A 22,979-nucleotide genomic window follows, 5' to 3' on the forward strand; every position below is an offset into this window, starting at 1 on the left:
TTGCCCCCATGATCTATATCATGAACTAATATAAACCGGCGTAATTAGTGATGAGTGGGGGAGTGCTAGCTAGAGATGATTTTTCCACTACTGTAATACACTAATACACATTCCTAATATAGATGCAGGGTATGGTGCGGCCCAAAGATAAGAACAGAAGAACTTAATTAAAACAGGAGATGTAGTAGAGTCTACATATATAGTATTTTGTTGACTCGGTACAGATCACTTACTAGTTTTATTTATTTGTTATGTTTCGGTTTTTAATTTATAGTTCAGAATCCCATTACATTTTTTTGTAACCTTGTGATTCAATTGCATGCGTGTAGGAGGAACGGGTCAAAAGGTATCCTGTGGAAGACCAGCTTGCTGCTGCTGTGTGTTTACTATGCATGCAAACTGAACCATGGTATATGGAACTCATGCATGCATTTTGACTGAAGTAATTTACTTGCATTATTTTGGGGAGTTGATCAGATTTTTCAGGAGCCAGCATGCAGGTGAGGAGATCGATGTGTTTCACTGCTGTGTGCCCTGGGTACGTACTGTTTTCATGCCTCGACACGGCTCATTCCTCATGGTGTAGTCTTTCACTCTTTCTGCACGTACTATACTGGAATCCGGCGAGCCTATGTTCTTGCTGAGAAATATATTTTTATGTGACACTTTTACTAGAGAAGAAGTGTGATGTGTATATATCTGAGCATTTATATCTACTTGAAATTAAAATATTAAATTTACAATACATATATAAGCAAGTGAAAAAATAACCACACAATCTTTTAAAATAGTATATATATAATCCACATAAACCAAAATTTTACTCTTGCTCTATCTCAAAATAAGTGGATTTCTACAATCTTAAGAAAATATTAGTAGAGAGGAGAAAAGACCAAAATACGTAATGTAAAAGTATTATTGGTTGGTGTGGGTAGATAAAGTATTGAAGTGAGAAAACTTTTTGATCCACAGATTAAGGATAGGTAAAAGAACATTTATTGATTGTATTGGAACAAGCTGCATGCGAATGATGCGATCGACAGAGTAGCTGCCACGTGTTCTAAAAATCAACACCATTATGTAGCCAATTAAGAAAAATATTTACTGCATGGATAACCTAATTTGCTTCTTTAAAGAATAAATATGTTATTTCAATTGGAAATATATATAATGCTTATTTATAAGTTAGTCATTTGTGTGATCATAATTTAATTCAATAGCTGGTTCTGTCTTCTGAGCTTATATAACTAGGTCAACAGCGCAGGTTCTGTCTTCTGACTCGATCGTATTAGGAACATCACTATTCCAGTGGGTGACCATATTTATTATGAAAAAGAAATTAACCGTTCAATTTAAGACCCAGTATATTTGTTCATGTAATTAATTTAGTCCACAAATAGATGTTAACCCATGATAGTGTCTAGGAGTATATAGTACATAAATCCCAAATTAGCTGCCCCTGCCGTTCGGATTATTTGATGTTGATGATATACGACACCTACAATAGAGGAAAAATTAATTACCCTCCATTTCAAAATATATTACGTATTTTATTTTATTGATAGAGTTTAACCAAAATTTACTATATTAATATATCACTTAAGACAAGAAAAATATAAAAAGAAATCTAAATCTAATAATATCCATCAATTTTTATATCATGAAAAATATGTTTTAGTTGAATAATTGTTTGGTTAAACTCTTATCATAACGAAACAAATAAACTCTATTTTAAAACGGAGGGACTAACATCAAAGGTTTCATGATATAGCGTGACTACGTCTACATTGGGTGGCTCCAAATTGATTAAGAGTCATAAATCTTGTTTATCCTGCAGGCCTAAAATAAGGATTGTCCAGTTAAGGAGGGCAATCCCAAATACAAGTTTCTTAACATTAACTACAAACTGTAAAATTAATTTCACATGTAAATTATGTGGTAGAAGCAATTTGGTAAAGTTTGCAACGATGATGTAGCAGTACGTGCTAACTGTCCCAAAAACAAGACTGCGTTAATTCTTGAGCTAGCTGCAGCTTAATTATCAGTGGCTGTCTAGCTCATCATCATTAGTGGTTCATTACTAAAGGCCCCCATGCAATGAAATAAATATGCAACAGGCACCCCGGCCGGAAAACATATTTAGACTTTTGGAGAGTGTCAAAGTAACACACCAGCAAGGTCAAATCGACATGCCACCATTTATGAAACAGAAACCATAATAATGCATATGATCAAGCACACACATGCATTATTATATATATACCTACCAAGGTCAGCAAACCATTAATATTTTTCCCTTTAGCGTGTTGTCACTTATGATCATCTTTAGGTGTGTTGCCAACCTGGACTCGCGCGTTTGTCTCGTCTTGCGTATAGGCACCTGTTCCGATCCATCTAATTAGTACCAAAAACACATGTGCGAATTTTTTTTCTAAACTTTGCAGTTGTTTGTACAGTCATGCTTAATCTGGCTGTTTGTTTATTTGACAGGGCCATCGTATATATACATGCATGCTAGGTTATTCTTGTTCTCTGTTCTGTACATGTGTGTACACAAATTCTTGTTCAGTTCTTAATTAGTAGTTCAATAGTAGTTCTGGGTACAGTCTTAGGTTAATTAATTTAATGTTGGTCTGCCTGTGTGCACGTACCATAAATTGATCTTCTATATGTCCTGGAACACAAGAATTTTACGTGGTTTTCGTAAAAATAGTACAATCTCATCATCAAGTTTTGTCAATTAATGGAGGCTTATATAAGTCTATGTAATTGCTTCTTGTTTCCTAAAGGGGCTTCTTTAATCTTTTTCTGGAACACAGTGGTTTCTATGGATTTTCACAAGAAATGGTTCAAATTCTCATAATTTTTCTTTTCAAATCCTTTCAAGCCGAAGAATCCATGTAAGACGTAAGATTAAAGATGAAATGTTTTCTTATTTTTTGATAATATTGAAGTGTACAAATGATGAAATTAATTACTACAAAGTTAAAATCCAATTTAAAAGGTGAGATGATGAATTTCTATATATAGATTTTTTTTTCAAAAAATATACATCATTTCATAGTTCGAAAAGCATGCCTACAAAAGCAGAGAAAATTTAAGAATAAATTAAGAAAAGAACGCAAGGTAAGTTTCTTCTTGTTTAAGGGACAAAGGGTAAATTGCTCTCCTTTATTGATGATTCGTGCATTGTTACTATTGTGTTCTTTTTGTTGACGAAAGATAAAAGATTATCTAATTTTTTGATAGTCATTTAATAGTATAAACAATAAATTAATTATTATAAAATTAAAAATTTATTCCATAAAGATAAGACGATAAAGTTATATATATATATATATTAATTAAGAAAGCGAGTGCGTAAAAGATATAAAAGAATGCAGCCGTAGGCATGTACCACAACGTCGGAGGAGCGTGGAGCTCTCATGGCAGCATGTCGATTTCTCTCTCCCCTATTCGTCGCTGCTAAAGCTAATTGTTTCTGAATTTCTGAACGAGTTTAGAGCTGGTGTGGACGGAACGGTAGATCGATCGGCTAGCAGGATGAGGACGGTTGGGAGGGATGGTTGGAGATGGAGTACGTACGTAACGTACGTCTCGAGTCCACGCGTGACATGAGCTGGAGGAGCCGCGCTTTCATCCATGGCCGGCCATGGCGTCCTCCTCTCCTTCCTCTCTCTCTCTCTCTCTACATTGAATGGTCTCTGAGCGACACCGCGTGAGGTGGACACCACCCCCATACAGCAGCAGCAGCGAGAGCGAGAGAGAGAGAGAGAGAGAGAGGAGAGAGAGGGGGCCGGGCTGGCCGGGCTGCATTTACTACGTTCATGCCTCCCTCGCATCGCCGGCCCAATGCCGCCACCCACCGCCGGCCGGCCGCCGTGCCGGCCCCACCCCCACCCCGCCGGGGCCGCGGAATGATCGAGTCACGCGCGCTGTGTGGGCCCCACTGCCAGCGGTGACCTGGCAACGGGATTCCGGTGCCCTTGTCCCTACGTACGCATCGATCGATCCGCGCCCTCGTGCCACTGTTTTTTCCTTCCGGAGATGATCCATCGACCCGTCGTCGTCGTCTTCGTCACGTATGTACAAATTTACTATATACAAATTTACTATAGTACACTTTTAAGTTTGGGTGGTCCAATTTACATACTCCATCCATTTTATATTATAAAACATTCTAAATTTATCAATATTCATCAATGTACCAATTTATATATTTTGCATGTGTCAATTAGAATGTATAATATAGAACGGAGAGAGTAGTTTTTAATATATAAATATACCACATCAAAAATTACATTACAACTATAAATATACCACATATTATTAAGAAATGCTTTATTTTAGGTTTTATTATATATATATGCTTACATTACCCCTTGGATACGCCCTGCTGTCGCGTATCAGGGAAATTTTAAGAGCATGACATAAACCAGTCATCCTACTTCATCGTGGGCCTCTTTCCTACTAACCAAACACTGTTCCTGTTTGATATTAACATTCAACCACTACGGTAGTCATTTCTCCGGTATTTTATTTAATGTGGTCAACTTGAGATCTATATTTAGCCATTTGTCTTATTCAAAATTTTATACAAATATGTAAAATTATAAATTATTTTTAAAGTTTATTTAGTAACAAATCAAATCATAACAAAATGATTAATAATTATATAAAGTTCAAATAAAATAAATGATTAAACGTAAATATAAAAAATCAATAACATTAAATAAAAAATTATTAGTAGTTAGATACCCCGGGCAGAGATGCTCCACCGCCCATGTTATTATTGTCAATCATAAAAAATGCTCATAAAAATTCATCAACGTGAGTAGTTACCCTTAGAGCATCTTTAGCAGCTCATCATCTAAAATAATTTTATTTTTTCATATCTTTTTATACCACAGTAGATCATACGTATATGACATCCTACCTATCTCTTTAGATGAAAGAGTTCTCTATCCTAATCAATAATATCTAAAAATAGATGATGAGATAGACTGCTAGGCTCAATCTTTACGTTCCATCCTTTATTTTCTCTATTTTCAAGATAGAAAATAAGATAGATAAACTGTTAGGGATACTCTTTCTCTTAGTGAACTATAATGCTTTTCACTAAATTAACTTTAAATTAAAATCTTAAATTTTTTGTTTTGGCTTATAAAAACATATATAATCATAAGAGAAACCATGGGGCTGTACGCACTGCTCCTGTGTACTCTAGCTGGCTAGGGCACATGATGGTCAAGTTGATCTCAGCCATATCTGCAGCTGTTGCTGCTGCCTTTGCCTGCCTATCTCGCAACAGATGCAGGTCAAGCTGCACGGAGCATGCATGCGTGCGTGACGAACCGGTCGACCGATTGATCAACCGATCACAATTCACTAGCAGCCAGTGCATTGACCATCCATTCAATTTCCTCGTCGGTTTTCATCTGTTGAATTATGGTCTGATTGCGAGGTGTGGATTAAATTCCCCATGCTGCGTGTGTTTGAGCATTTCGTCCTCCTCCTGACTTGCTCAAAGGAGTAGTAATAGCATGGAGTTAAGGATTCAGGAGAAGCTAGCTAGGGACTGGGGGCATTGACTCGCCTCTGAAATGGAGGTTGAAACATGAGCACAACTTGTTGCAGACTTCCAGTGAGTAGACCTGTAATTCAGTTAATGCCGGTTAGAAGGGGTCAAAACAATATTGCATGCATGATCAATGGATGAATGATGCCTTACTTTCTGGGCTACTATCATAAATGCATGGAATTGAATTGAAGTGGAGTAGAGAGGGAGTACCAGTAGTATTATTACAGGATTGAACACTTCAATTTGTTGGAAGCATATGCTAATCAACCCATCCAAATTTACACCAACGCATATATACGTACAGTATGAAGCACACGAGCAGTATCATATCAGACCGTACTGGAGAACTGTATCAAAAGTTCAAAATAACACATTAAGCCAGGATGATATGTTGTTACAGCTAACATTTGGGAAGCCTTGCCCTTACGACAATGGTCACCTCACCTCAATCTGCCGCTGCCCAGCAAGAATCCGTCGTCTTCCCCATGGAGCACGCCATGCATGCATGCATACACAGCACCCCAAACTCGGTCAGCCAAACACACCATGGGCAACAAGAAGTAGGCTAGTAGTACACACCATCTGCAGAAAGCTGCTTTTGGGGTGGCAAATTTTGTTGGCAATCCGAGCTTTGCGGTTGAGCAGGGGGTACTACTACTAGTACTCACCGTCTAGAACCTCAGCCCAGCCGAAAGTGCTTAATTTGTTGCAAGATCAGCCAGCCAGAAAACTGCAAGCTGCTCTGCGTGTTGGCCTGGCTGCTTCTGCTTCGCTTCGATCCCCCATCATCTCATCTCATGGACGGACGCTGCCTGCCACCGTTTGGCCACACTCCCTGTCACATTGCATCAGTCTTGGGGCATGTGTGCAATGGCCCCCATGACCATGAGCTCCTCCTGACCAGCTGAAGAACAAGACAAGCGCACATTTACATTGGCGGGGCCGGGTACAGCTACGCAACACCCGTCGTCAAATCGGAGGTCTTTGTTTAAGGCTTCTTCTAATCCTCCCTGCAGAACAAAGTGGGAAGAAAAAGAAAGAAGAGTGTGACTGGGTGTATTTTCAGCTATTCATTTATGAGGAGTCAACTGCTAGCTACCCAACAAAGATGAGTTGGCATGGTAGACTAGTAGTAGTACTTGGCATTTTTGTGATCTTTAACCATTGGGATAGTATCAAACTACCCATTTGAAAGGATGTGAATGTTACAGTCCGTTAGTCACAGTAAAAACAATGGCTGCACCCTACCTACTTTGGTTCAGGTTCAAACATTAGTTCAGGCCTATTTTTCTTTTCTTTTTTTTTAGAATGATCTGTTTTTCCTTTTTTGAACACGAGAACCCTTGTAGGTCTCCTCTTTTGACAGAGAAGAAAAAAAAACAAAAGAAATTTTGGGTGAGATGACTTTCAAGTGTATAATAAGGCCTTAGGAGCTATGTGATCTCATTACGACTGTTCGGATCAAACTCAAACAAGCCATATGAAAGCTGGAGCCACCAGCCACATATAGTTAGTTGCAGGTGAGCTGTCCATAAGAAAGCAGATTGTTCCTATAACCTTATAAGACTAAACTTTGACAAGAATCAGGAAACCTTCTATACTGGATTCTTTTGTACCACATAACTTTAAGGAGAAAATGATGTGGCAATCCAAGAAAATATAGTAAGAAAACAAATACGATTACCGAGGCATCTTGCTGGCGTTTTGCAGTTTGTTGCTGTACCCTTTCTTTCATTCTTGATCAGTGTAACAGGACCACACCTCACCCTTGCCCAATTTAAGCTTGATGCAGAACTTTTTCCTACATGTGCTGTCAAAAGAACACAAGCCATCATAATGGACATGAGCAACATGGTTGATGGATTTCTTCTATAACCATAACAACTTAAAAAGACAATGCATTGACTACAAATTAGGAAATCGCATTCTACAGAGTAAAATCTGAAGTAGAAACTGATGGGCAAGCTGCTGGAACCTGGAGGCACCCAAGTGTGTGTAACTGCTAGATAATTGACGTCAGTACCCACCAATCAGTATTAAGTAACAATCCACTCGATTTGCTAGGTATGCATTCAACTCAGGTAGTGATTTGCATGACTCACCCGAGCCCATACAGCAGACCCAGCATGCATACATGTAGAATCTAAAATAGGTATACAGATGTCTAGAAAGGAAAAAAAAACACTGTTTCTTTTAATAAATGAACAATCAGGATCACTCATGTATATGAGAACGAACTTCTTATCATCCTATGTCAATGGTACTAATATGTGTCCAAGGAAATTAACAACCTGTAACCTGCTTATGATAAAGAAAGTAGATCATAAATTTTCAATGGTACATGCATGCATTTTGTACTTTCCGATTTTTCATACATTTGTCAGTCACACTTCATTTTCACAATTAACTTTGTTAAGCACTTTCCTGTTCCCAAACCAACATTTTGCACTGATACATCTATGATTGATAAAGACATTTATGAAGAGAAAAATGGGTCAGAGAATAATTAGCATTAGTGTACTTCAAATGATGTGAATAATTTAGATGGACAACTGTGCAGGGTTTCGATGGATATCCACAGTGAGGGCTGAAAACATGTTTTATGGATCCAAATGACTCAAAACTATTTTGTCCTTCCATTTTTGACTTTGATCACTCTATATGTTTGATAGTTCACATCTTTGTGCTAGTTTTGTAACCAACAGACCTCTTAATTCCATCATATGCCTAATCAATATTGCAAACTCAGGACATGGTTTACATGCACACTTTATGAATTACTAAACGAAATATAGTCACTTAGTCAAATATATATTCTTGTAACTCAAATGTATGTTTGATGGCTATTATTTGTGTCACAACACCCAGGTGTAACTGCAGATTCAGTCCGTGAACAAAAAAAGTGCTCTCAGCACATTAAGCTCACAGTATCACCAAAAAGGTAAAAGCACTAGGTCAGAATGAAATTCATTAATACCCTGTGAGCCTCACTGACAAGCAAATATGCATATCAACAAGGAAGAAAAAAAAACAACTATCTATGAATACCAAAGAACACATTCTGTGTACCCCTAGGGTCCAGAACTGTCTACCGCATAAAGCAACATATGTATACAGTATGCATATCTTGCCTCCTTCAAGTGATTAAAACTTATAATGTTAGTATTAAACAACCTAAATGTAAACAATCCCATCTCCTTCAGTTGGCTGGAATTGTTTCTCTATTTTTTGGTTTAATTATAGGCAAACTTAAGTAGTTGGTCCCATTATTTTTCCGAGCATCAAGGGAAAATTCCAGATGAGCAGTTGCTTAAGTCTGTGGTAGGCTAGGCGTGACAATCTTTTAGAAAGAGAAATCTCTAATCTACTGCAGAATATCCAATCTTCAGGAGCAACCAACTTGCTCCACTGGATGAGCTTCTTTCTTTCTTTCAAGAATTGTAGTCTATGATGTAGAACAATTATTAATCGAGAAAACGAGACTAGCCTTTGTTTTCTTCATCTCACTGCAACGCCATGGCATCTACCTTTCCATTGGATAATTCGTGGATATAGTGCATGACAAGTATCTCCATATCATTGGTGCACATCCTTTCTTTTATGGACAACAGCACGAGACGTGGCTACCTTCCCTGCCTAACATGGCCGTTGTGGGCCCCACAAATAAGAACGGTATTAGTCTTAATATTTACTTACAAGTTTCTCTTACTTTGTACATAAACAGCATTCCGTAGCTGGCCTGTGTCCAAATGAAACTGTACATAAAAGGATTGTAGCAAACATAGGAAAAAGTACCCAACAAAAACTAACATCGTGTAACCTTAGCACCATACGATTGTAAAATGAACTTTCATTAAAACTGTGCTGTCATTTAAGCAGCCTTCTGATGGTGTCATCTCAGGACGGATAATAAAGATAAAAGAATGCAATCACTGTTTCCATGTATACTAGTATAAACAATAATGTCCATTGAGATTGACATGTGGGACTCGACTTGTATTATTGTGCTGGTTGAAGTATAATTGCTGATTCCAAATTTATGTGATGTTAACATCCAGCCTTAAAGCAGAATGGTATTGACATCTGAACGCTTGCAGTTATTATAGTATGCCCTAGAGAGAGGACGTACTGGCAACACTTCATTATGGTCTATGCCCCATGTCTCAGTCCTAGACTTTTGGGGGGATCAAGCACTTCACTGAGCCTTTATCACATTACTATGGGTATTAATAAGACCTTGTGTGTGCATTTTATTTGTTCCTTTAAGGAATGGTATAGCATCCGAGTCTGTGACTCAATGTTTGATGTGATCAAATACAACAGTCTTTAAGGAAAGAGTCCTAACAAGAGGCAGGCATGATGAACAATTTCACTTGGCAATATTTGTAAGGGTTGGGCCCATGCATATTCTCTTAAGCACAATCAGGCAAACAGAGAAGAAGTTCCCCTTTTAGGCCATCCTTTAAAGCTAAATCAGCATGATGCTTAAATTCTAGCAAACATTAGTTTTAATGTCATAAATACACTCTAGGCATCATTGTCATATTCCTTCTACTCCAGTGTTTAATAAAACCAGCCCATAACTCCAAATACTGTTTCAGCTCTCGAAAAAGAAAGAGCTATGCCAATTAATTGGGAGCTTTATCTGAATGGCAAATCATATCTTTCCAGTTTAATAGCGGTAGTCTTTCATGATGACAATTTAATGCAAATAGTAAGTTCATACACACATGTGAAGCTACAAGTAGTAAGCTGAACTTGGAAGTTCAAGCAGTTATGTTCGAAGGTAAGAAAAACAAGTTCAGATTGCTAACTTGTTAGAACTTGTCTATATATGGATATTCAGGCCTCCTTCTCAATGCAATTAGTCGTCTTTCTCCTTCCACAACAATTATTGAGCATAACTAAGATGTGTGTCCTATAGGAACAAGCCAAATCTATATCCTAAGATATGAAGAAGTAACTAATGAAAGTGTTATTTTTTAAAACAAGAAGACTGAAAAACCAAAAAGATCTCTCGTTTGGTATAACTCTCTCAAGTCTCCATGTTTAATACTCAATTTCATGTTACTACTTTTTCATAAAGTTATTCTACCTTTTCAGGCAACTTATCTATACTCTCAATCTTTCCACATCCAATGGGCCTTTAGTTAATAGAATAGCATGTTGATAGTTAATGCTACGTAATGTCAAATTATCCTAAATACTATGTTTGTCCATGAAAATTTACCACCCTTAAGTTCACCAACAAGATACTAACAAGTTATGAGCACTACAGGACAATCACAATCTTATGTTAGATGATGATATGAGCATTTCAACTCGACCATATTGGACCAGATGGACCAGATCCTAATTGAATTCCGACCACCGATTGGTAACTTTCATTTAGGAAAATAGAACAAGTTATCTCAGATCTGGGCTAGACCTGATCTTTTGCAATATAAAGATGGTTTTGGACCTTGATCCATTGTGCACATATTCCACGTTAGCACCCTCTGTATTGGGGCCTAGAGAGAAGGTAACCAAACAAACAAAATACAGCAAAAGAACAGTGCGCATTTATGTAGTATTGGTGGCTTGGTGCTGGACTGGGAAGTGGCTTTATACCTTGTCTTGAATAGTGGGCCAGCTACTTCCAGCATGGGGTCAGATAGCACCTCCAATGGTCCCTGGGGACTTATTAGTGCAGCATTCAGTGCTCCCTTGTTACTGCACCTGTGTAGTACCAGAGTTAACACAGGCCAGCTAGTATACTGTATATAAGTTATAAACTATGCCAGATTGTTCGACTTGCTATCAGCAAGGTGATTCTACTCATGCAAAATAGCCAAGTAAGAAAGAGTCTCACATGAAAAAAAAAAACTTCATGTTTAGATATTTCTGGCAAGTAACAGATGTTATACACACACACACATTGAAAAATTAGGTTTTATTACAGTCAGGAAATGGCACGGTTGGAGAATGGACTCACTCACAATGGTCATACTGATCTTACATAGTTTCCTATACAAAACAATGCAGCAAATTATTTGTACATCTAAGAGAAGCATATGATGGTTCGTACAGAATAATAGATAACTGATGACAATAATGCTAGTAGCTTGCAGAAATTTGAAGTTAGCAGGTAAACGATAGTACATAAAAAATTCAAAGCAGGGACTAGAGTTAAAGTAGTTGTTGATGGACATACGAGATTGCTAGTGTGCATTACTTTCTAGATTCAACCAAAAACTAATGCCACTGGTTAGTGAAATGATCTTCTATTTCATATTACAAATAAAAAGGCAGTTCACTTTTCATGTTCAAAGAGTGCTTGATTATACTTCGCGTCTGAAATCAGTGTGAACATCATTTTAGGTTTATAAGTTAGAAGTATACAAGCATAACAGAATGAATGAATTATATAGGGACAAATGGAAAACCTTGATACTGCTGCCATAAAATGTAGAAGAATGGAATGTGGTACACAGAATGCAAAAGATTGACGTCTGAAACAGCTTTAATATGGTACAGGGCACAGAAAATTTAATCTCAATCTATGGTATACAGAGGTCAGAAGTGTCGGTAAAATCGACAAACCAAGCTACTTCCCCGAGAACATCTGAGGCCTATATTTATGAACATAACAGGTTAGAACATTTTTCCAGCATGCATGAGTGGATGGAAGTATAAAACAACACAACACAATTGTCACACCACTATGCCCATGTGTGCAAAAATATTATGCCATATTGGTCACTAGTCATAAATCAGAGATTCAGATGACCGCACACCACATCCTAATTGGTTAGAGGCATGAGCCTTCATCCCATTTTCACAAGCGCTTTACTAATTGGTTAAAGTGGCAACACATTCTATATGCAAATGTTCGATAATCCCTTTGTTCTTATAAATTACTCCTATTTAAATAAAATCTGCAAGATAAACACTGATTTAATAAAGCACATGAAAATATCAGTACACCTAGCATCGCTTTGGTTCTTAATTGTACTTGTTGGATGATATTCAGAACTGAAATTTAGACAAAACTATCATTTCATCCTATAGGATTGTTTTCACCTTCATAATGAACATTTAAGTCTTCCGTTAGATAGCAAAATTCTACAGAAGCCAACATACGTGTTCCATTCTGCAGTGTACGAGTGTATCCTAACTTAAAATTCATGACAATTACAGATAAGTAAATTCAAATAGGCAGGAAATAGCAGCCAGCAAGCAGAAATTATATACTATACAAAATAATTAGTTAGTTTAGATCAGACAGGTTGTAAGTTGCACTAGCCAGCAACCCCAGGAAGTTTCAATTTGAATGTGTAAAGAAATCACTCCTAAACCAGCAACAGGTTACCTGATTCTGTACAAAAACTTCTCCATGATCGGTCAATATTTCCTTCAGACATAGTTGATCAGCATTTCCTCCATTTGGTTTTCCCTCACTTGAAACTTTACAGGTGAATACACAGCTCACGATCATTTACTCTACAATTTCTTAACTGATTAGGGAACAGACAATCCACCACCAAGTAGCATATACGCACAAATGCATCAAAATGATCATGTATGTCATGTTAGCAAGAAGGAACCGGCATACATATTCAAACGGTGAGTGCATAGTTAATTTCCAAAACAAAGTGTCACAAAACTGCACCATCAGAAGTTGCTGCAACGGATTCATATGAATGTAGATGAATTAGAATGATACACCTAAATCCTTGAACTCACATCAACGCACAAGATCAACCAATGTTTTCCTCCGAGGGAACCTTTGTGGAAGCCGGAGCGACATGGCATCCTCAATTTCAATAGGCAAATGCGTGGCAACGAACACGATCCCACCCTTCTTGCGGTGCTCCGCTATGATGTACTCCAGCAGCTTAACACCCTCGGCATCCAACGCAACAGACGGCTCATCCAAAAGCCAGATCGGGCGATCGATGGCGAGCAGTCTGGCCAGCTGAAGCCTCTTCCTCTGCCCCATGGAGAGCATCCTCGCCTTCTCGTTCATGAGCCTGCCGAGCCCCATGAGCTCGATGGCAGGGGCCGACTTGCCGTGCTTCCCCTCGAGGAGCTCGAACCACTGCACGTTCTCGAGCACGGTGAGCTTCTCCTTGACGGCGTCCTTGAGCGACATCCAGTTGAGCTGCAGCTTGTACTGCTGGAACACGCCCGGGGAGGTGATGTTGTGGCCGTTCCAGAGGATCTCCCCGGCCGAGGGGCGCGAGAAGCCGGCGAGCATCCGCAGGAACGTGCTCTTCCCGGAGCCGTTGGCGCCCGTGAGGACCAGCGCGGTCCCGTCGTGGACGCTGACGTTGATGTCGCGGAGCACCGTCTGCGCGTTCCGCATGCACGAGACGCCGTTGAGGAGGAGCCGCGGCGGCGGGGGCTTCAGCGGCGGCATTTCCCGAGTGGCGACCTCGCGAGCGGCGGCCCGGGCCAAACCACGCGCACGCCCGCACGCGAGGGGGGCCGCTCGGCGACGTCGGTCGAAGCCGCGGGCGGGGAGAACGAGCGATGCGGCCGCGGCGGGGAGGATTAGTGCGCCCCGGCGGCGGCGGCGGCGGCGGAGACGACGACGAAGTGGGGGAGGGAAGAGTGGAGGAAGGCCGGGAGAGGCGAGCCGGCGGCGCTTAATTGGGCCGTCTCGTGCCGAGTGGCTTAGGTGGGCCTTTTTTTCTTTTTTTTCCTTTTTGCTTTATCTGTGGGCCGTAGGGATCTAATGGGCTTGCCGGTTTGGGACCACGGCAAGGCCCGTCGTGGCTTTTTTTAAAAAAAATAATAAATCCTTATTTTTTTTTACGAGGGGAATTTAACCCTGGATTGAAATTGCATTAATCCATCGATAGGCAAGCAAATTTCATGAGATGGCGTAAAGAGATACAATAATCAATAAAAACCATTGTTATGGAAGACAATGACTCGTAGTCAATTCTTTGTATTTATTGAAGTAAATTTTATTATATGATGATGGATAAAAAATATTTTGTAGTATTGATTATATCTAACTCTACTTTTATAAATATATTTATAAGATGGATTCTTTTGCTGATGTATATCAAAAAAGAATCGATTCTACGCTCTATCTTTGAACATGTTCTTAACATCGTTTGCATCTATATAGCATTTGATTTGTATTCTTGTATCTTGATTGATGGTGGAGATCGGTTCTTACTTCTTACGCACGGCGATAAAGGTCTGAGGTCTCCTCTGTTTTCAGCTACATGAAAAAAAAATTAGCTATGGCTAAATTCATAGCTAAAATTGATTTTTGTTAGCACAGAATGAGTAGGTTCAGCGTAAGGTTAAGAATTATGGATTCTCAGTGTGCAGTATTAGCCTTTAGTTGATGGGATATCGTAATCCCTATCCCATTTTGCCGAATGAACCATACATCATGGTTTCTGTGTAGATATTTTAAATTTTTCGTATATGAGTTTCTTTCGCAAGTTGACATTCATTAATTAACGGTGATGACCGATGAGTTTTTTGGCTGTCGATGATGCTACACTTTCTGGGCTGACTCAACTACTGGAGGAGACCAGGGCTACTATCCCTTCGATCACCATAAAACCCGCTAAACAATCAATCAATCAATTAAGCTGTATATATAAACAAAATCTCTCTTACTATGATCTTACATTTCTGACAAAAACAATTCACTTAGCAGCTAGGAGCTAGTATTTCTCTATTCAGTATTACCTCCGTCCCATAATAAACTTATTTTTCGTTTTTTCATGTCCAATGTTTAATTATTCGTCTTATTTAAAAAAATTATAAAAACTTTAAAAAATTAGTCACGTATAAAATATTATTCATATTTTATTATCTAATAACAATAAAAATATTAATCACAAAAAATTTTAAATAATACGAATGGAATGGTGAAACGTTAAACACGGAATAATGAAAAATAAGATTATTATGGACGGAGTTCTTGAATGTTCTATGTAAATCCACGATGATCCTCTTGTTGTTGTCGTGTGTTCGTTAGCAAGTCATGTCGTTGTCTGTACGATCTAGTATCTCCGTTTCGTCCACGGTGACGTCAAGATCATCGAAAGGCCCAGCGCTTCATCGACCGACTAGTACACATGGCTTGATGCTAATAGGCGGCTGTATCAAAATTTAAGCAAAAATTAACGTGGGTGTATTAATCCCTTGAGAGACACCGCAACTTGCAGTTTGTATATATCAGATGCAAATGTTGTATATATAAACGTGGTTGCCTTGCACTGTGTATATATATACTATTCGTTAGTTTTAAATTGTAGCTCAAATTTGATTAAACTTATAGATAAATATATTGACAACCACAGCATCAAATTAGTTTTATTAATTCATAATGGAATATATTCTTGTAGAATATCCGTCTGGCGTGAATAGGCTTGTCGGTATTATAGAAAAAATGATTCATATACCCGTAGCTTGTACCGTCTTAGGACCTACGGTTGGCCCCTAGAGAGGAGTCAGGCCCTCCCACCCTCTTTCATGAGGAGCATGCAGATCCCCTCTGGGTGTGCCCTTTTCGGGAGAAGTTGCGCTACCCCAACCTCCTTCCCGTGAAGAGTAAACAGGCATCGGGGCAGCTCGTCGCCTCCTGCTCACTAGGAGGATGCACCTTTATGTCCCATGGAGGACCTAAATGGAGGGTCTGTGGTGCTTCCAAGTCCTAACATGTCTCACATATCATATTTAGTGCTACACACGCATTTGTGCAAGAGTGTGTGGTGTTTGACAAGCGCCGCCTAACGCGCAACATAAAAAGTGATGGGAAGATGCATGTCATTATCTTAGGCATGCGCGGAAAATAGAGACATACTTGTTCAATCTCATCAATCTCGACAACATCATCACACCATTTATGATGGACAATAGATAGAGACATGCCCCTTTGGCCCATCCATCAACTTTCAGCAACATCAGTTGCATTATATGTCCTGTTAGCAAGGACACAACATGCTTCCGCACAAGACTCGAGACACATTTATTAGGTTAGAGTAGCCACACTTTTCTTGAGGGTAGAGTGGTATCCCCTTGATAGTCTAAAAGGATGGCCTAGCAATGAAAGAAAAAAAAGGAAAACAATCCCTCAGATCATATTCCAAAGAAAATCCATAAAAACATCCATAACATTCATAGAAGTAGGGTATTACATTTGTATATTCTCCTTCTCCTACATCATGTCATAGAATTAGAATCTATGATTCGGCGAAGAAGTTTTACAATATTATGATCCTTTTTATTAATTTAGTTAAACTATAGAAATATAGTTTAACTTTGATCAAAATTAATAGTATACACGATGAAATTAACTATTAATAGTATTCATGATAAAATTAGCTATTATAAGATTAAAAATCTACTATATAAAGATGAGATGCTAAACTCCTATATAAAATTTTAAAAAAAATATCATTTATTAGTTTGAAAAATATATACGTGAAATCCGAATAATAATTTAGCTAAAAGAATAGACCTACAAATTCACGCATTGACCGTCATGTCTGGATTATGCGCGCGACCAACGAACTGGTAGGGATCCCGGATCCGACAGATACGCGCGACATGACGTCACTCGGTAGCACTGGTGGCCTCACTGACATGTGGGCCATGCAAGGCCATCCGCTCATCACATGGCACCCCCCACAGAAAACAGAGTGGAAGAGCTGTACTGTATTTTCAGCCCGATTTTGATTTTGACCACTTGCTTATTGGCTAATCGGCATCATTATTATCACAGTTCGCGTTGCTGCATGGATTAACCCTTTTTTTGTTAAGCATGCAGGCAGCAAGCATGTGCAGATTGTATATATTATCACAGCGGCGTATGTCATCACTTCATCGTCTCACACGCCTGCCAAATTGCATCAGAAAAGCCTTTTGCTTGAGTTGTTTCAGAGATAAACTTGAACTTAAACTATGGTTTCCAAGAGATACGGTCTTTGCATGCATGCATCCATCCATGCATCATGGTGTCCCTCCTCTCTTCAGCTTTAAGATCGTGTCATTTCGTGTGGGAGGTAATCAGCCGCAAGATCGGATTAGGTGAGGCTTCTGATTACGTGCGTGATCAGCAATGGACCACGGCCGATTTGGTCTCTGCGCCCAATTGCCCGGCACGATCAGAAAATGGATCGCCGAATTGCAGCGTATCTTAATCCCTTCTCTGAATTCTGATTCCTCTTCTCTGCATTACTTACTGCATGTCTGCACCTGCAACTTTTCGCCATTATTACTTGCCAAGTCGTCAAGCAAGAGGGGGTAGCTAGCTAGCTGTGTGTCCGTAGAAAAGTTTAATGCAAATGGAGATATGTTATTAGCAGTTTAGCACTGCATTTTCAGTTCTGAAATTTCTTTGAAAGAAAAGGCAGGATCGATCTTTGCATTTTTTTTATAGTAGTACATGTTATATTCAATTCAGTTCAGTTCAGATTTGAGGCCAAGAATTGTCCAGGACAGTGAATTGGTAAGAGAGAAGCTGCAAACCTGCAAGCAGTAGGTGAAGTGGAGCTCTCACTGGGGATCATTGGATGGTGTATGCCCCAAACCGCTCCGGACTAATCACTCCAGAGATTATAAAATCCATCGCCACCACAATAATTTTTGCCGGGAAGGCCATCGCCACCACAATAATTATACTTGTATACTACTGTAGAATAATTCTCCATCGCGAGATTAACAAATGCAACGAGAAGATTCCAGCAGTATTAGTTTTCTTCAGTGCTGGCGATCAGTCTCTCTCTGACAGACAGTTCATTCTCATGTACTTCTCTACCTATTCATATCCATTCTCTGCAGGCCTGCAGCTATATATAAACACACCATCCAGCTTCGAGCTAGCACACATCATCTCTCTCCTGACCTAGCTAAGGATAGCTACACGTACACTGCTACTGCATATAGCTAGCAAGATATATACAGAGAGAAACAGATCGATCGAGCTAGAGAGAAATTAATTTCTGAATTTCACATGGAGAAGAACACATCACACTACTCTTCATGCATTAGCCCCGGGGAGACGCCATCTATGTCAGCTGGAGAGAGCAGCTGGGCGCTGCACATTGCGAACTTCCTGGCGTCACCGTACAACAGCCAGGAGCAGATGATGAGCCAAGAACTCGTTTCAGGCGGCAGAAGCAGCTTCTCCTCTGGCTTCTCTTCTTCGTTTGCTTCGTATGGCGACCTCGACGACGACGACGATGCGTCGTTCATCACGTCGGAGATGATGTGCGACGACGATGACGAGGATGATTCCTTGCAGGACACTGCCTGTTCATCTGCAGCTGGCCCTAAGGTTAGAAGAATTCTGCCTGTTGTTTAAAACAATATATATTGCATATGTAGCTTGTGTTCTTACACGGCTAGCTACCATCTGTTCTTTCACAGTTAACTAGCAGCATGAACAATGTTGATATGAGTTCAATGGCAACCACGGAGGCGAAAGATATCAACATCTCACAGCTGGTATGTTTGAGAAACTTCAGAATTCAGATGTTAGTTAGGTATCCATGTAATGCAGATGCTAGTTAAGATTTCAAAATCCTTACAAGTTGAATTAATACTGCAGGCCAAGTATTTTGTCGATGCCAGTTCACGACAGCCGGCCGCTGATGTGGTTCAAGAAATGGTCAGTGCTGATAACAACAACGAGAAGACACTGTATGAGTGTAATGATCTAAGGAAGAAGGGGCTCTGCTTGGTTCCTCTCTCCATGTTGATAAATTATCTTCAATGATTGTACTGTGCATACGTGTACTGTCAGTAATCAGTATTCAGTTTAATTGTATGCAATGATAGTGTTCATATACCACTCTCGTGTCTCAGCTGATCAGAAACCTAATCCTATCACGCCGTTGAGCTGTCTGATCGTAGCCAGTGCATACTGTCATATGCCAGTGAGGAAAATTCAGTTAGATCTGTCTTCGAACATCCCGGCAAAAAAAAATTCAGTTAGAAAAACAAGTATTCAACTATTGAAGAACAACAAACAAATAGTAAGAGAAGATAATCTAACCAGTGCATGCTGCATACGTCAGTGAGAAAAATTTTGTTTTTAGCTCCAATTATTTGTACTATGCAACTATCAAGCTCAAGTTGTCACCGGTAGTTTGCAGGTTGAAAACATTTAGTCCACATTTATCGTACACTGCATAAGTACAATGTGTAGCTATTAAATTGTCAGACTTTAATTACTATATATAATCAATAATCAACTAGTTCAGTCAGTTTGCATTCTATCAATAGTTAAATGATCGCCCTTGCGGCTCTGCAAACGTCAGTGATGTGACGGCTCACTAGGTAGAAGCAAGCTGTAATACTGGTTATTATACAACAAGCTAATCTTTTTCTAATGACTACAAACGCCACTTGGCTCTGCTTAATGAGTCAGAATAAGTAGCAGGGGTATCTCTGACCTTCCCAAAAATGCCCAGCATGTACCAATTGTCTGCTTGAATAGTTTCAGTTCAGTAGAATATATACATGTTGTAGTGGTAGCAGGTAGCAAACTATTTATCAGTGCACAAGAAAATTCCCATGTGCCAACACAAGGATGCAGCTAGCATCTAGTGGACCTTGAATTCTTGACAATTTTAAGCACATCCATGGATCCCTCCTAAATAGTACAAACTGTAGCATTTTACAAGAGACAGGATGTACTAGGCTCCTAGGCATGTGATTCTCGTTCTATTGGTTTGAATTTGCTGGAGCCTTTCTAATTGTACTATCTATTTTTAGTTTTGAAGATTTCCAAAAGGCATTATTGAGCATAATCCCTCGAGGGCTGAGGTTCCTTTGAAATGCTTTTTTTTTTTCGGATTCCTACTGGAGATGAACTACTTAAAATTCATGCAAATTTCATATGAAATTTTCTTTTTTTGCCAGGGTGTCCGAAGACAGATTCACCCAAATTTTCATTAAGCAGGGTAGAATTTACAGTAAAGAGACAAGGGTCCGCTCCGGTGCATTCTAGAATTTAATCGACACCGTTAAGCTATTTTTATCGAACGACTATGATTAAATTACACTATCAATAATATTAGGTGCAATTTTAGAAATTTAAAGAGATAATATCGTCCTTTTTACTATGATCTTTATTGCCAAAAACAAAATTATAAAATACTACTAATCAATTAATTAACAAAGTAAAAAAGTATATTTTTTAATCAATAGTCGAGATTAGTTATACATGGAAGAGGGACCAAAAGACAAAAACGGAAAGTACACGGCCAGAATTAGCTTAGGCCGGCACAAAACAGCTAACATGGCAGCTGAAACCGGCTGGTCTAGCTCCACCGAAAACAGAAAATGCACACTCAGCCGATACCTTCATCTGAAATTTCTTCACTCGGAAGATAGAGTATGGAGCATATATGTAGGTATGATCTGTCTAGGCCCCAGCTGTTTATACTTTATACAACAGATTAGTTGACTAGAAAAGGCCACACTTATGTTATTAGTAACTTGCAGACTATTTTCTTTTCATGATATTCCTACACCTCTACCTCTGACAGGAAAATCTATTTCCGTAGAGTGGATAAGTCTTGCTTCTTAAACAATGCCCCACTTGAGTCTGATTGTTATCCATATTCCTTAGTACTCACTTATAATGCACTAAACTTTGGCAAACTTTCAGCCTCATATTTTCGCTTCTGCTTATATTATAAACTAAATTTTAATTTTTAATCTTAAATTTTAAGTTTCTTTTATAATAGTTTATTTTTTTAGTCTTTGCTTTAGATCACTAAGAATATATAATAAAAGTTTTATTCACAAATTATATTTTATTTGTAATATGTCGTTTGGATTTTTCCTAAGGAAAAGGCAAACAATCACCCCGTTGATATTTGTAAACTGTAGGATAAAAAGGTTGTTAGAAAGTACTTTAGGATACTGTCATTGTGATACATTCATCACAATGATGACTAGCATAGAAATGGAGTTAAAAATGCCTAAACTTTGAATTTGGTGGCACTCTTGGAGACATTGCGCAGCAATTGGAACGGGTGGCTACCGAGTTTTTTTTTTTCATGAGCATGAATGGTTATCTGGTCTACGGATGGATCGTCTTTGATTATTCATGTGCCTTCCCTTTTGGTGTGGGTGTGTGTAGGCTGTGTGCACTCTTGTGGTGCGGAGACAAGAGTGGTATTGTATCTACTTGATGTAATTAACCGAGTTTAATTAAACTTTCATTATCTAAAAGGATTTCTTTATGAGGATTTTTTAAGCATTGTTTTGTACTCACTCCATTTCACAATGAAAGACTTTTCATCTTTATCTAGATTTATATGATTGCTAATGAATCTAGACATATATATAAATTATATACATTCATCAATTGATGAATTTAGACAAGACTAAAAAGTCTCACAATATGAAATAGAGGTAGTACCGTCCATCGGGTACAAATCCGATGACTAATATTAGTCTTATCTCTTATAGGGTAAGGGACATTTATTATACCATTTAAAGTCAATTAATGTTACTTATTATACAATAAATAATGAAGTAGTGTTTCCTTATTTAAAAGTACAAAGATAATATTGTTAAAAAATATGTACTTGTAATTTTCAAACTTGCAATATTTACAATTTCTAGTATCATGACTATAAATTATATATATATATTAAAAATAATTATAGAACAATATAGATATTATTTTATCTAAAAAGATCAAACATTTTAAATTTTTGTTAACATAATAGCAAATAGAGGCTTCAAAATATAAATCGTGATTTTTCTCCAAATTCAAAAAATATGGTTAACATATTTTCTATTATTTTTAATATTTAGGAGGTTCCATTATTAAGAATTTTGAAAAATCAAATGACATGCATGCCCTCATGATTGAAAAGTATGTATGCATGCTATACATGCTTTGATAAAGGGTATGCATGATTAGGGTAGGGTAAATATGTGCTTCAATAGTTTACTTATTTAGTGATGACATATTGATAGAAAAAATGAATAATTTTATTGAATAAAATAAAACATAATAATCAATTGTTAGGACTATGTAGAATTGTCTGAGAGAGGTTTGATGGAGCACTCTAAAACAGCTCTATCTGAAAACTATTCAAGATATATTTCAAGGTTGGAATCATTCGGTACAAGATCCTTCTCTAGCTAAGAATATTTTGCAGTCAGTCAAGGCTGGGTTAGGGAACAGTACAGGTACTATACAATTTCTGGAATGATCACTGCAACAAACTTAGTACCATCTATGCATTAACACTGATTTGATATTGATCTTCAGGGATACTAAAAGCCTTAAAAACTTCAGAATGCTGCAATGGGAGACCTGCGACAATGTCAACTTGGTATCCATCATTCATCATCAGAGCGAAAGGTGCACCTAAAATCCTTGTGCTCTTGGTTCACTTGGCAACAAACCAAA

The 22,979-nt window shown here is 38.4% G+C and overlaps 2 protein-coding genes and 2 long non-coding RNA genes across 4 annotated transcripts; 1 reads left to right on the forward strand and 3 right to left on the reverse strand.

The window, feature by feature from the left end:
* Positions 1 to 5,018: 5,018 nt before the first annotated feature.
* On the reverse strand, positions 5,019 to 7,383 carry LOC107304050. The gene is made up of 4 exons (XR_001550042.1): positions 7,266 to 7,383; positions 6,026 to 6,591; positions 5,792 to 5,928; positions 5,019 to 5,654 (listed from the first exon to the last, which is right to left on the reverse strand). It is a non-coding gene; the product is annotated as an uncharacterized LOC107304050 (long non-coding RNA).
* A 1,738-nt stretch (positions 7,384 to 9,121) lies between these two features.
* LOC121054232 lies at positions 9,122 to 13,130 on the reverse strand. The gene is made up of 3 exons (XR_005811616.1): positions 12,933 to 13,130; positions 11,192 to 11,299; positions 9,122 to 9,217 (listed from the first exon to the last, which is right to left on the reverse strand). It is a non-coding gene; the product is annotated as an uncharacterized LOC121054232 (long non-coding RNA).
* Positions 13,131 to 13,134: 4 nt separating this feature from the next.
* LOC102714174 (ABC transporter I family member 1) lies at positions 13,135 to 14,141 on the reverse strand. The gene has a single exon (XM_006652797.3). It carries the CDS (start codon positions 13,980 to 13,982, stop codon positions 13,308 to 13,310), a length of 675 nt encoding a protein of 224 aa, XP_006652860.1. The 5' UTR covers positions 13,983 to 14,141; the 3' UTR covers positions 13,135 to 13,307.
* Positions 14,142 to 18,014: 3,873 nt separating this feature from the next.
* LOC102714451 lies at positions 18,015 to 19,427 on the forward strand. The gene is made up of 3 exons (XM_006652798.3): positions 18,015 to 18,875; positions 18,968 to 19,045; positions 19,149 to 19,427. Exons 1-3 carry the CDS (start codon positions 18,552 to 18,554, stop codon positions 19,314 to 19,316), a joined length of 570 nt encoding a protein of 189 aa, XP_006652861.1. The 5' UTR covers positions 18,015 to 18,551; the 3' UTR covers positions 19,317 to 19,427.
* The last annotated feature ends 3,552 nt before the right edge of the window (positions 19,428 to 22,979 follow it).

The sequence above is a fragment of the Oryza brachyantha genome, chromosome 4 (assembly GCF_000231095.2).
Source record: "Oryza brachyantha chromosome 4, ObraRS2, whole genome shotgun sequence".
NCBI lineage: Eukaryota > Viridiplantae > Streptophyta > Magnoliopsida > Poales > Poaceae > Oryza > Oryza brachyantha.

Coding starts and splice junctions, on each gene's coding strand:
- LOC102714174 (XM_006652797.3), bottom strand. CDS start 13,982: ATGCCGCCGCTGAAGCCCCCGCCGCCGCGGCTCCTCCTCAACGGCGTC.
- LOC102714451 (XM_006652798.3), top strand. CDS start 18,552: ATGGAGAAGAACACATCACACTACTCTTCATGCATTAGCCCCGGGGAG. Junction 18,876..18,967: donor CATCTGCAGCTGGCCCTAAG/GTTAGAAGAATT, acceptor GTTCTTTCACAG/TTAACTAGCAGCATGAACAA. Junction 19,046..19,148: donor ATATCAACATCTCACAGCTG/GTATGTTTGAGA, acceptor TTAATACTGCAG/GCCAAGTATTTTGTCGATGC.